Source organism: Sceloporus undulatus, chromosome 1 (genome assembly GCF_019175285.1).
Source record: "Sceloporus undulatus isolate JIND9_A2432 ecotype Alabama chromosome 1, SceUnd_v1.1, whole genome shotgun sequence".
NCBI lineage: Eukaryota > Metazoa > Chordata > Lepidosauria > Squamata > Phrynosomatidae > Sceloporus > Sceloporus undulatus.
In genome coordinates, this window is record NC_056522.1 from 221,198,159 (window position 1) to 221,212,610 (window position 14,452).

At 38.6% G+C, this 14,452-nt stretch overlaps 1 protein-coding gene across 24 annotated transcripts in view; it reads left to right on the plus strand.

Moving 5' to 3' along the window:
* The window catches only part of NEB (nebulin), a 215,393-nt gene that overhangs the window by 111,027 nt on the left and 89,914 nt on the right, over positions 1-14,452 (plus strand). For all 24 annotated transcript variants that reach the window (XM_042478209.1, XM_042478218.1, XM_042478235.1 and 21 more), the window contains 13 exons: positions 154-261; positions 2,437-2,748; positions 4,230-4,433; positions 5,845-5,949; positions 6,218-6,325; positions 6,710-7,021; positions 7,861-8,064; positions 8,229-8,333; positions 9,523-9,630; positions 11,324-11,635; positions 12,424-12,627; positions 12,817-12,921; positions 14,029-14,133. In XM_042478209.1, the coding sequence (XP_042334143.1) occupies positions 154-261; positions 2,437-2,748; positions 4,230-4,433; positions 5,845-5,949; positions 6,218-6,325; positions 6,710-7,021; positions 7,861-8,064; positions 8,229-8,333; positions 9,523-9,630; positions 11,324-11,635; positions 12,424-12,627; positions 12,817-12,921; positions 14,029-14,133 (2,292 nt within the window). The remainder of the gene's footprint in view (positions 1-153; positions 262-2,436; positions 2,749-4,229; positions 4,434-5,844; positions 5,950-6,217; positions 6,326-6,709; positions 7,022-7,860; positions 8,065-8,228; positions 8,334-9,522; positions 9,631-11,323; positions 11,636-12,423; positions 12,628-12,816; positions 12,922-14,028; positions 14,134-14,452) is intronic.

A 14,452-nucleotide genomic window follows, 5' to 3' on the forward strand; every position in this document is an offset into this window, starting at 1 on the left:
GTAGTTGTTCTAATAAATCTAAACTTTTGTTAACTGAGAGTATCTTTCACAACTTTACAATTGTGCTTTTATGACCAAATATACACCATATGAAAAGTGTTTGGTTTAAATTCTGTGCAAGCCAATTTACTTTCATGTATGTTTTCTCGATAGAGGCTGTACATTGAAGGATGGGAGGAAGCAAAGAAGAAAGGCTATGACCTGAGAGCAGATGCCATTCCAATCCGAAGTGCAAAAGCATCAAGGGATATAGCTAGTGATGTAAGTACAGCACAAGATTAGGCAGATGTGGGAGGTTAGGAGGCCAAAGTAGAACTCTTGGAGAACTGGGGGGGGGAGAGATTGCACTCCCTCCAAATTGTTTCCTCCCAAGTGCCTCCCAACACTGTCTGGGGCAGTGGAGTCAATTTTGAAACGTTGTTAGCGCCCCACCTCCTGGCTACTTTAGGCCCAAGAGAGGCCTTTTTTCAAAACAGGTGGTGACTGGAAGTTGCTTCTGTTTTACAGTCGGCCCTTCTTATACACAGATTTTTTATACACAGATTCAAGCATCCACGGTTTGAAAATCTTTTTTAAAAGTATAAAATTCAAATATCAAACCTTGATTTCCATTTTTATATGAGACACCATTTTGCAGTGTCATTATATTTAATGGGACTTGAGCATCCATGGATTTTATTATCCACAGGGGATCTTGGAACAAAACCCCAGCATATACAACAAGGGTCCACTGTACTTCCGGTTTAAAAAATAAAGGCATTTCCTGAGTTTAAAGAACCCAGGGGTAGCAAAATGTGGCTGCCCCCAGGTTCTGGAAGCTCTGGGCACCCACAAAAATGCCTTGAGGGGCTGACTGCAGCCTGCAAACCATACTGTTCCCACCCCTGGTTTATTATCATGCTCTATAAAGAAATATCAATATCCATCTTTGTAACTTTCAAACATTACCACGATACTGTACAATAATAAATGAACACAATATGAAGATTTCTGTACCTGGCAGAATCACTGGTAACTCGTCCCTCAAATGTCCCTCAAACATAGAGGAAGCGCACATGTCTGAATACCTGGTGTGCTTCCTCAGTCGTCATGGAATCGTCACTCCCTCTAGTGTCTCTGAATCGTCTCAAGGGGAGCAGATTTCCTATGAATGGACACTTTGCGTTCAGAGGAAATCCGCTCCCCTTGAGATGATTCAGGGACACTAGAGGGAGCAACAATTCCATGACGATTGAGGAAGCACACGTTCAGTCATGTTTGAGGGATGTTTCAGGGACGAGTTACCAGCGATTCTTTCAGGTATGGAAATCTTCTATATTAGATATTTTCTTTGGAAATAGGAGGTAGGCCCACTAGGCTAACCATCTATTGATGATAATTTCCTATCTCTGACTTTTGCAGTAGATGAAAATATTCTATTTCATCTAGACAAACTTTGAATACATAACATCCAGATACATGAAGGAAGTTTTGATTGTTTGGGAAAAAAAACACCCAATATCGATTAAAATGGCATTACAAATCAAGAGTATACATTGAGATGCATCATTTCCAAAAAAGGGGGAGGGGCAGGAGGGACAATTCTCAATTAAAACTGGTTAAAAAAGTATAATATAGTGTGCCTGCTCCATACGCGGGCATGCCATACACGACTTCTGGTTTACGCGGAAGCTGTGCTGCCATCTATTGAATGGCGCACTCGTTGCCGCGAGCATGAGCGCCATTCTGTTGAATGGGGCTTGAGTTTATGTGGTATTTGCCTTATGCGGGGGGTCCGGAACAGATCCCCGCATAAGGTAAGGCTCCACTGTACAGTATTATACTGTGTCTTTTCCACAACTAATTAAAAGTAGTTTCCTCTAAAAGGCTCAAGGGCAAAATCTTATCCTGCGTGCATTTTTGTCATTGAATATACAGAAAAGTAGAATATAGTTTTAGAAGACTCTCAGTTAGGAATAGCAATAGCAAGTACATTTCTATACTGCTTATCAGTGCACTTTAACACTAACTAAACGGTTTACAATCTGTAAACCAATTGACCCCAACAAGCTGGATGCAAGGCTGAGTTGACTATTAGCCACTGGCTGGTATTGAACTTGCAATCTTGTGGTTTGTGAGTGAATGGCTGCAGTACAGGCATTTAGCCACCGCGCCACCAGGACTCCATTTCAGTTGCAGAGCAATAATGAACATTTCACCCATTTTCCATTTATGGCAAGGGCAGAATTGTCCCCAGAACCAAAATAGCAGACATTTCTTGTTTTCCATGAAGAGAGGGAGAGGCACTTGGTTGGTGCCTGGAGGAACAGCTATACTTTGGACACTGTTCATTGTCCCAAAGATGTTGGTGTGCAATGCTGAAAGGGAATAACATAGATAACAGTCTTTTCTGCAATATATAGGCTACCTCTAAAACACGTCCTCCTTCTTTTACAGTATAAATACAAAGACGCATATGAGAAGCAGAGAGGACACTATGTTGGGGTCAAATGCCTTCAAGATGACCCCAAATTGGTGTGGTTTACCCATGTAGCCAAAATCCAGAGTGAAAGAGAATACAAGAAGGACTTTGAGAAATGGAAAACAAAGATCCATAGCCCTGTTGACATGCTCTCAATCTTGTTGGCTAAGAATTGTCAGAAGTTGGTCAGTGATGTGGATTATCGCCGTTACTTGCATGAATGGACTTGCCTGCCAGACCAGAATGACGTCATTCAGGCGAAGAAAGCGTATGATCTACAAAGTGATGTATGTAGAAACAAATGTAAAATGCACTGGCCCATATCCATTTGTGTCATTATGCTTACACAATTTTTGATATGCTAGGAATTTGTAACATTTTGGAATTTTTGGCATGAATGGCATCCAATATGTCATCATCCGAGTGGTGGGATTTTGTTTTTGTTTTACATTTCAGAGTTGTACAGTCACCATTTGCACATAACTGGAATATGGCATAACTGTGCCACAATACATCACGACTCTACTGGTGTTAGCTTGGCTTTAGGTCTTGAGTTCACAGGGGAAGGACCATAGCATAACATATGCTTTCCTTGAACATGTTACCAGGTTTAGTCTCTGGCATTTCTAGATAAAATTATTAGGTAATGGGTGATGTAGAACCATCACCATATCTGGTGTCACCCATTGTGGTGGAGGGGGGGGATGGCTGCCAGGATGGTGGTGGCCTTTTGGCCTTCTTTTTTGTCATGGTAGCAGCCTCCTCCTGAGAAGGGAGCCGTAGTGGCAGCAATGTTTGCCCCTTCTCATCCCACAGTGGGTGGAGGGCCCAACCAGGTGTCACTCCTTTTCTGAGGTATCACCTGGTGTGGACCCCATCCCCTGCACCCTCTCATAACACCACTGCTCTGTTTTAAGCTCTAAGGAACTGCTGTCTGTCCAAGAAGATGAAACTAGACTAGATTTGTAAATAGGCTGACCTGGAATAAGACAGGTTCTGATATTCTGCTATATTCCCAGTTTATTTATTAAAATAATAGTCTGATGTATTTCAAGCCTCAGATACCAACTGATCTACCTTGTAAAAACTATAGAGCTGTATAGGTATCCTCCATTACTGGGGCAGAGCAAAGTAGAATGTAAAACTATGGGGGTAACAAAGATCAGTGAACACATTTCAGTGAAGTTTGTTAATGCATGGAAACTGTAGGTAGAAATGACTAAACTTCACCATGTTGTGCTTGAACAAGTATTTCAGATGCTGATTGTAAGCACACTAACTAGGGAATGGGCTACATTGAGTTCTTGGATCAACATGATTATGATTCCACAGTTAGAATATTGGAGCTGATAGTGGGTTTGCTAAATAACTCTTGGTCTCTAAACTTCAGCATGAGTTAGAGTGGACATATGGGACTATGAAATGGGAGAAAGTGATAAAAAGTATTAAGGCTTTGATAAAAAACACATGATTACTAAAAAGAGCTAGGGTAAGCATTTATTAATCTGCTTTCATGCCCATTGATGTTCTTACATGTATATTGAAATGGTTATGTATGTGAGCTTCCCTGTTTAGTTTGGTGGGAAGGTCTCCCACTGAAATGAGTACAGAAACTCTTTCAGGCAAAGGAGCTTGATAAATAGAATATAGACCTCTTTCCCAAAAAGGGGAAATTAGTCCAAATTATTTTTAGCTCAAATGAATAGCTCTCTTTCCTTACCCAATACCAGATTTATTTTAAGGAATGTATAATTTTTCTTCTTCACAGAATGTGTACAAGTCAGATATGGAATGGCTGCGTGGTATTGGTTGGATCCCAGAAGGTTCCTTGGAAGTCCAAAAAGTGAAGAAAGCACAGGAGATCCTGAATGACAGAATGTACCGTCAACGACCAGACTCTATTAAATTCACCACTATTGTTGACTCTCCTGAAATTGTTTTGGCTAAGGCCAATGCTCTGCTTCAGAGTGGGGTAAGGAAATCTCATATATCCCCTTTGACTTCACAGTTTTCATATTTTTCCTTTTGTTAGCTAGAAATAGAAAATACTCCTGAATACCATGGGATATTGAAAAAGTGAGCCCAAAAGTTCTGCAGCCTTGTTTTTAATAACTTACCATTAGCAGTTTCTAAGGTCTCTTATGATCTCATATAAGAGCAAATGTAAATCCTTGGATTGTACTGTATACTGTCAAGAGATCTCCAGTTATTGGGCAACCAAAAGCAAAATCAATAAATTGAAGAATTTTTCCCCACTAATAGTGACAGTGATCTCTCCTGAATGATTCCTCCAGATCTCTGTTTTCTGGATTTCATAGTGAGCAACTTTGTTAGGTAACCTTTAAACTGAGTGATTATTCTTCTAATCAATGATAATAAAAAAGGTTTTGAGCATTTTGAATATTTTCCTGTACTCTCACTGTGTGTGTGTGTGTGTGTGTTTTCTGTGTCAGACTACATGGTGGTAGTGTTTGAGGTTCCTGGATGATTGCAGCAGTTACTTTTATGAGTGGAAAAAGTAAGTATTGGGTGCATCCAGAGTGATTAAAAAGGACCAGAAAATCCCAGATTTTATTCCTGTTCTTTCCAATTTTATTTTGGAGATCCATACACATTTTGTTTATACCAGAATATTTTCTGTCGACTTTCAGTATACCAGCTCTCCAGAATGCTTTATTTTAAACCAGTATAAAACCGGAAAGAAAGGAAACAAAATCTGGGACTTCTAAATCAGTCCAGATGCACCTGTTGTGAGTTTTTAGACACAGAAGTGTCTATAATATAATCCCTCATAAATATAATCCCTCATAAATATGACACTTCTCAGGTAAATAGAATCCTTGTTTGTATGGAGAATTAGCCCATTAATTTGTATGAAGGATTAACCACAGTCATTCTGATAATCTGTAGTTTGATAACTGAGGGAGTCCTCTGGGCATATAAAGTTTTTCATCTGAAACACAATTAATTATTTAATACTATGCCACAAATAGCTTGCATAGGGTTACATCTCAGTTACAGGTGTATAGTAGGAAAACTGAAACACTATGGCAACAATTAACAAAGAAGATTGTGGTGAAGAACAAAACTTTGCTTGTTGTTTCTTCACAGCCTTTTGTGATGTCAAAGAAACCAGGCACTGTTTAATGTAAAAAGAAGTTTGATTCGTTTACTATGGAGAAATTTGATTGTGGTAGTAGTAGCAAAGATATGTGTATGATCCTCTACCTTGATTTTTTTTATAAAGACATAATGGATTGGCCCCTGTGATTCTTAAGGGTATTTTACTCATTCAATCTGTGATAGCTTTGACACTGTATATTATAGCAGAAAGAATGACTGGATGTTCTTTCCCCTCCTCTTCTTGCTTTCCCCTCTTTTAGGCATTATATCGTGAGGTCTGGGATAAAGAAAAGACACAGTTCACTCTTCCTCCTGATACTCCTGAGATGGTTCTGTCCAAGGCAAATGCTCTGAATGTCAGCAAAGTAAGAAATTAAATGACTAAATGTGACTGCATCTACACCAAACTGGTGACTTTTAAATTTTCATTAAAAAATGTTTTATCAGGGGAACTGAGAAAACCAGAGTGTGATATTTTCCTGTATTAATAATTAGTTAAACTCACCATTATATGGACTTGCAATGAGGATCAAAACATAAACATAAAGATCTGAATATACGCAACCAATATTCAATGCCATTAAATAAAAATGAAATGCACTGATGTGGATAAATTCTTCCTGTCCTCCACAGAAATATTACCAATCAGGATGGGAAGAAGCTAAGAAGAAAGGTCATGATTTGAGAGTGGATGCCATTGAAATTCAACACGCCAAGGCTTCTAGAAATATTGCCAGTGAGGTACTGTCTATTGTTTTATAATACAGTATTCCTTCCAAGAAATTTCTTTGATGTTAAACAGATGATTAATATTTTGGTCAATAGTTTTAACCTGGCTTCAGAAAAGAAATGAGTATTTCCAGCTTTTTGACTATTTAACTTGTCCAGTGCTCAATATTTATGGAGCTAATTTGAGCAAACCTACTGTATTCCCACAGAGATTTGGACTCCTTTGAGTATGGAAGAGGTTTTACAATTACATAATAATAATAATAATAATAATAATAATAATAATAATAATAATATGTGTGTACATTCTAATTACTAAAGTATAGAACTATAATTAAAATTATAAGCTAATATATTTAATAACTGCTGCTAATTTTCTTATATTTTTGTTATTAGTATAAGTACAAAGAAGGTTACCGTAAGCAAGTTGGACATCATGTTGGGTTCCGGGACATTTACGATGACCCCAAGCTGGTATTGGCTATGCAAGTAGCCAAAATGCAAAGTGAAAGGGAGTACAAGAAATATTTTGAGAAATTCAAGACCAAGTTCAACAGTCCAGTGGACATGCTGTCCATCCTGTTGGCCAAGAACTGCCAGAAGCTGGTTAGTGATATCGATTACCGCCACTACTTGCATCAGTGGACATGCCTTCCTGACCAGAATGATGTAATCCAAGCCAAGAAAGCCTATGAGCTACAGAGTGATGTGAGTTGAATCTTAATTCATAATACATAAATCATTAGGTTTTTTGAGGGGGCTGGGTTGGCATTTATGGATGGGCATTAGGTGAATTTATAGTGTTGGTTCTACAATGATCGGACACCTGCAACTGCAGCCATCATTAATCAGTTCAGTTAAAAATATACTTCTGGCTGTATTTTAAATATTGAATCTTGCCTTGATAGCAGCTGCACAGAACCAGCTACACACAGACAGGAAGCTACTGAGCTCAAGGTCTTCAATAAAAACCACATGCACTTTTATACTTATTCATTTTTTATATTTATGTCCTGTGTTTCCTACAGTGAAGTCAAGGTGCCGTATATGGCTCCCCTCTCCTACTTTTTTGATCACACTACCTCTGTGAGGTAATTTTCTTATATTTGACAGTATTTGAGTGTCCTTGGTCATGCAATGAATTCTGTGGCTCAGTGGTGACTAGAACTGGGATCCTTCAATTCAAGCTTAACACATCCAGTTTAACCACTATACCATACTGCAGCCATTTTGCCAGAGTGGCTTTCCAGATGTTGGATAGTGAGCATTTTCTTCCCTGACTAGATTGTCAGAACTAGGATTTGTCCTAGGTCAGTTCTGTTGCCATTCTATGATATACTATTACAATAGGAAATTTTAAAAAGTCCATTGTGAAATATGCTCACAACTGTTATGGAATGCATTTTGTCAATAACCATATGGAATTCCAGCCAAGGATGATGAATGGTTATGTATTGTAATACAATACCAATGAGCAGAGAGGCAGCAACAAGTTGGAGAAAAGGTATTCCAACATATTGTTAATATTTTCATGGGTTCTTTTGTAGAATGTGTACAAATCAGACCTGGAATGGCTGCGTGGTGTTGGCTGGATGCCAGAAGGTTCTGTGGAAGTGCTCAAAGTGAAGAAAGCTCAAGAGATACTGAATGACAGATTGTATAAGCAGCCACCGGATGCACTGAAATTTACCAGTATTGCTGATCCACCACCTGTTGTCTTGGCTAAGATCAATGCCCAACAAATCAGTGAGGTAAATAACTACCTTTCTGTTATAGAATAGAGGCACTGTGATATTCATTATAATCCAGAGCTTTAAAAAGTTATTTTTTTGGGGTGACCACTACCAATGTCTTTGGAGATTATAGAAATGGTTGTGGTAGTGATAGAATAAATCAATATTATTTCCCCCCATAGAATCTATATCGTGAAGCCTGGGATAAAGATAAGACTCAGTTCCATCTTCCTGCAGATACCCCTGGAATGCTGCAGGCAAAGGTCAATGCGCTCACTATAAGCAATGTAAGTAAAAAAAAACATTAACACTATGCATGTCAGGGGTACACTGTTCCATTGTGCTTTTAAAATGGACACACAGTGAGCGTGATCCTACAAACAAGGTTACTTAGATAACAACAGTGAAACTTTCTGGTGACTTTATTATTACGAGAGAATTATTTTTTTCAAGAAAAAAAATTGACAAACATGTAGCAAGTTCTTTAAAAACTGTTCTTAAAGCAGTTATGTATGTGGTATGCATATGTTTCATGTATGTGAGTCTGTGCACAGGTATCACTGTCTCAGCCACCCATGAAATTTCTTTTAGTCTTTGGAGTATTTCTTATTTTGGAATTTTGAATAAGGAAAACCCAATCTTAAAGCTTTAAGTGAGGTTTGTTGGCACAAATTGTGAAGTTTTCACATTTAATTTATATAATGCAGAAGAGAAGCATTTAAAGTCAACCAAAATTAACAGCAGCATACAGAACAAAACACTTTCAGTTAAAAAGCAAAGAAATAAAAAAGCTTGTCTGCTGGAAGGGAGTTCCATAGGCCATCTCTCATGCCCAACAACCGTATGGATGGCAGGCCAGAGAATAGGATCTGGGACATTAACATAAAGATGTGGGCAGGGTTTCAGATAGTGTGGAACAAAACTGCTTTAATCTCTGTGCAAAGTGCCAGAAATGCATCAGCAGCTATGACAGACAGTTGTTACAGAACTGGCATAATAATTGGCCTTTCTAGCCTCAACAAAGACTCAAGCTGAAGTTTTCCAATCAGCTCCAAGAGAACTTTGTCCAGAGTGCATTACTGTAATCCAGACTATATAGAACTCTTACATACATAACTGAAGCTGTTAAACTATATTATATTACCAGTTGTAATCAAGTTCATTTCTATCTTAATGCCAAACAATATATGAGTATTCTTCCAATTCATTTCTTTTCTAGCACATATAAATTCTAGACAGTATGAGAAAAAATGAGAGAACTACACATATACAATGCTTGTGCATTCATTGCTCATTCCAGAATATTTATACTTTTACTGTTTAGGCTGCAGTTCTGTCATGCTTGCCTGGGAGTAAGGTCTGCTGAGGACAATGACACTTACCTCTCAGTAAGCATGCATAGCATTGAAGATTCTCTACACCTCATTTCGTTATATATTTTATGACTTCATTGAGCATTGTACATTTTCATTGCAGAAACATTATACTGGAGCCTGGGATGAAGCCAAGGCGAAAGGTTATGACATCAGAGCTGATGCTATTTCTATCAAGCATGCTAAAGCTTCCAGAGACATTGCCAGTGAGGTACAATCATTGTTACTTGAATTTCTGCTCAGAATGATATATCTGATTAGGTAGTGGGTCTGTATAGCATAGTTTGTGGACAGATAATCCAGGAACAAAATCATATTTATTCATCTTAAATGCTGAACTGAATATTTGTGTTTTTAAGCACTATTATCCCATAGTTTTTACATTTATGACATTGTAAGTTTGCTTTTTCAAACTATATTCAAGTGAAAACAGTTTAATATCTTCAATTACAGTGGGCCGTTTGTATCTGCTGGGGTTCAGTTCCAAGACATGCACACCCCAGTGGATCAGTGGCATTCCACCCTCTCAGTGTCACACGGTGCGGGGGTGAGGCTTCTGAGGGGATGCCATTAAAAGTTCATGCTTACCCTTTCTCCTTGTTCACAGTGGCAGCAGCCTCATGAGGAGACTGTGGGGAAACAGGGCTGGGCATGCTTGGTTTTACCCCTCCTTGCGACAGTAATGGTCTCCTCATGAGAAAACCACTGCCACAATGGGGAAGCGGAACCAGGCATGCTTGGACTTCTCTGTCCTTGTGGTGGCAATGGCCTCCTTGTGAGGAAACCCCTGGTGCCACAGAGAAGTGGGGCTAGGTGTGCTTGGCCTTCTCCCTCATCACTGTGTCAGCAGCCTCCTCATGAGGAAATAGCCACTGTGGGGAAGCAGAGCCAGGTGTGCCCCCCACTTCCTAGGGTGTCACCCAGTGCAGACTGCACCACCATGCATCCTTAGTGACAACACTGTTGTGGATACAAAAATCCATGGATGCTGAAGTCCCATTCTATACAATGGCATAGTCAAATGGTATCCCTTATATAAAATGGCAAAATCAAGGATTGCTTTTTGGAATTTTTAAAAAATATTTTCAAAACCATGGATTGTTGAATCCATGAATGCAGAATCTGTGGAGGGAGGACATTTCAAAATGTCATAGAGATTGCTGTGACATGCCTGGATATACATGGTGCTATAAATGATGACTTTTCATGCTCTAAGGTCTTTTCACTGATCAAATCTATTGCCTCTATTATCCCCTTAAAACAGAACAGTTTACTTAAAAAAAAAACTATTGCTTTAAAGTTTTATATTAAGATATGAAAATATCACAAAAACTTTTTGCATAGCTTCAAAAACAAATAAATTATTGCTAAATGTATGATGTGTCCAAAAGGCTATCTGAAAGTAATCCTATGCACATTTACTTGAGGGTAAGTCTTACCATGTTCAGTGGTGGTTACTCCCAGGAAAAACTGAATAGGATTGCTGTTATCTGGATTGTAATTTTGGAATAACATATTATAGCAATTAACAATTACTCAAATTGGTACATGTCATTCAAAAGTAATTCTCACTTTGGAGTTTGTAACTAGATATATTAGTTGTTTGTTTGAAAATGTTGTCCATCACAAGGGTGGAAACCATATAGCCCTCCTTGTATTGTTGTACTACATAGCCCATGATACCTTACCATGCCAGGCTGGCTGATGCTAATCTGAAATGGCGTCCAACAGTTTCAAGAACATCTCATGTTCTTCAGCCCAGATCCATTGCAACCATTAGTTGAACATTCTGTAACATAAAGATTTAGGAAACTTGATGTATTTTCCTAAATTAAAGCACCAAGATTGCTGCTCAGTTTTCTAAATGGATTGTTTCTAATTGTTTTTTCTCCTTCCCTGCCCAGTACAAGTACAAAGAAGCTCACGAGAAACAGAAAGGCCATTATATTGGAAGTCCATCAGTAAAGGCAGATCCCAAACTTTCATGGGCTGCCAAAGTACTGAAGATGCAAAATGACAGACTGTATAAGCAGGCTTACAACAATTCAAAAGCCAAGATCACAATTCCAGTTGAGGCGGTGGCCATCCAAGCAGCTAAGCAATGCCAGTCTTTAGTAAGTGATGTTGAATATCGTCATCGCTTGCACCAGTGGTCTTGTCTGCCAGACCAAAATGATGTGATCCAGGCAAGGAAAGCCTATGACCTACAGAGTGATGTAAGTATATCAGCTTTTTGTAAGATCACAGTATGTACATTGATGTTGCAATAGATGACAAAATAAATGTAGTGATAGATAGCACTAGACAATCTACTCTTGTCAAGTTCCTTCAATGCATATGCAGTTCTTTCATGAATTATCATTGTCCTACCAAAGAATATTAATAGAATTTGATTGTGAGTATTTAGGGCAGCACTTTTGGAATACTATGATCTGACACTGTAAAAATTGTCTAATTTCTAGAAGAGACAAGAGAGTGATGTGACAAACATAGCTTTTCTAAAAAGTCTCAGTCCAATAGGTAATTAATCTAGATTTAGCCGGAGTATAGACTATTTCATCATGTTATTCTGTGCCCTGGGCTGTTTTAGGCTCAGGAGAAGCCTTTTTACAAAGTAGGAAGTCACTTCCTCCAGTTTTGAAAATAGCTTCCCTACTCAAGGCCTTTAACAACACATGACAGAATTTCCCCTCTTGCCTCCTAGATTATAGATGGGGTAATTTGAAATTTAAAAAAAAAAACACACCTTAAAATCTTATTCATAAAAATGCAGGAGGGGCTTGTAGACCAGAAATGACAAAAGGGCCTCACTGTTTGCATCCTAGTCTTGCTTGATGATTAATCCATCATCTAGTTTTTAACCATGAAATAATCCACAGAAATAATTGAGATATATTAGCTGTGACCGTCTTGAAGTCCCATTACTTCAAGAAGGTCAAAACTAATATTAGTTTAATAAGAATTGAAGTTCCTTATTCTCCTTTTCTGACATTTTCTTTCACAGGCTGTGTACAAGTCAGATATGGAATGGCTCCGGGGTGTTGGATGGATACCACATGAGTCTCCAATAGTGAAGAGGGTAAAATTTGCCCAAGACATATTGAGTGATAATGTGTATCGCACCCCTGCTGATCGTCTGAAATTCACCAACATTGTTGACACACCGGAGATTGTTCTTGCCAAACTTAATTCCGAGCAACTCAGCCTCGTAAGTGAACTTATTCCAGTGACATGAAACTGTTTAAGTGGGCTAAATAATACTTTAAAAGATTTCCAATTGTTTATAACATTAAGTTTCTATTTGTTCTGCATCAAAAGGTATTGATGTCTCAAGTGAAAGCAAAAATGTTTCCACAAGTACAAAAGAATCACCAGGTTATTTTTGTATTTCTTGCAGGCTAAATACAGAGAAGCTTGGGATAAAGATAAAACTATGATCCATGTGATGCCAGACACACCTGAAATCATGCTGTCTAGGGCTAATGCTGTCAACGTGAGTCATGTAAGTATATCTCTATAGTGCTTATTAGATTACATCACTTCATCGTTGTTTACCCTAAACAAGTTAAGGATGCTTTAGAGTTATGAGCTTACTACATGAAAATCAATCTTCAAAACTATGTGTAGATGCATAAATGATTGTACATATATTTCTTTAGCCGTATGCTTTCAGATTGAAAATTGCCAGTTCCCTCCCTACAGTAGCATGACCCCAAAGCAGTAGCAGTTATTACATAATTAATTGCATGATGTTTTCATGCTTTTTGGGTGTAGAGAATCTGCACCATCAACATTCAGCAGGTGGTGGGGTTTGATGGAAACTTTCATCTGCTATTCCAGCCATCATAAGATACACTGCTCCTTTGTCATTGTAATATTTTGAGTAACTTTATAATACAGTGGGCCCTTGGTATCCACCGGAATTTGGTTCCAGGATCCCCTGTGGATACCAAAATCCATGGATGCTCTCAAGTCCCATTATATACAATGGCATACTAAAATGGTGCCCCTGATATAAAATGGCAAAAGCAAAGTTTGCTTTTTGTAATTGAGATTTTTGAGAATATTTTCAAGCCGTGGATGGTTGGATCTGTGGATAAAGAATCCGTGAATGTGGAGGGACAACTGTACATATTCCTTCATAGTTTGTGACTTGGCACTGTATCAGTCATCTCTGCAAGCCATCGTAAGCATGTTTTGCAGAAGATGACACCCTTCTTCATTGGAGGTTTCTAAAAGAAGTCAGATACCTGGCTCTCATGGATGCTTTATCGGTAGCTTCCTAGATTTGCAGGGTTGGATTAGATAGCTCCCCTCCAACTCTATGAGTCTGTCCTTCCTAGCATAAGCAGTAAGTAAAATATTCATTTTAGCCAGTTCCAAAGCTTGGACAAATTCTATGTGTTTTAGTCCAAAAAAAGTTAACTTCTCCAGTTTCTGGTTGATACCCACATTGCACATCTTGGCAAGGCTTGGCATGTCACAAGGAGCAACATGCCAGAGTAACAATGAGCTCATCTGAAATGGAAGCAAGAAGGCAAGATGAATGACAGACAGCTTTCAGATGTAAGGAAGTGAACTGACAGTGTTTGTTTTCTTTCGTTTTCAGAAACTTTACAGAGAAGCCTGGGATGACATCAAGAAATATATTGATTACAGAGCTGATGCAGTCCCAATCAAGACAGCCAAAGCCTCAAGAGAAATTGCCAGTGATGTAAGCCTCCAAATGGATTTTTTGCAGTATTTGGTATTTTTAAAATCATCTCTAGTTCTTGCATTGGACTAACTGGAATTAAAACATAGAAAATAGAAAATACTTTATCATAAAGCTCCTGGTCTACTTCTGATTTTGATACTACTACTACTACTTATTTGGCACGGGGAGGCCTGCAAGTTATAAAGGCCAAGTGCTGCTCTTGGAGATGTCCAGGAGAGGCAATTCACTCCTTCTCTTAGCCAGAACAAAGGGTGGTATGGGGGATTTGGAGGAGCTGAGGGCTGAAGGGAGTTCTGAGGGCTTGAAGCCCAGGATG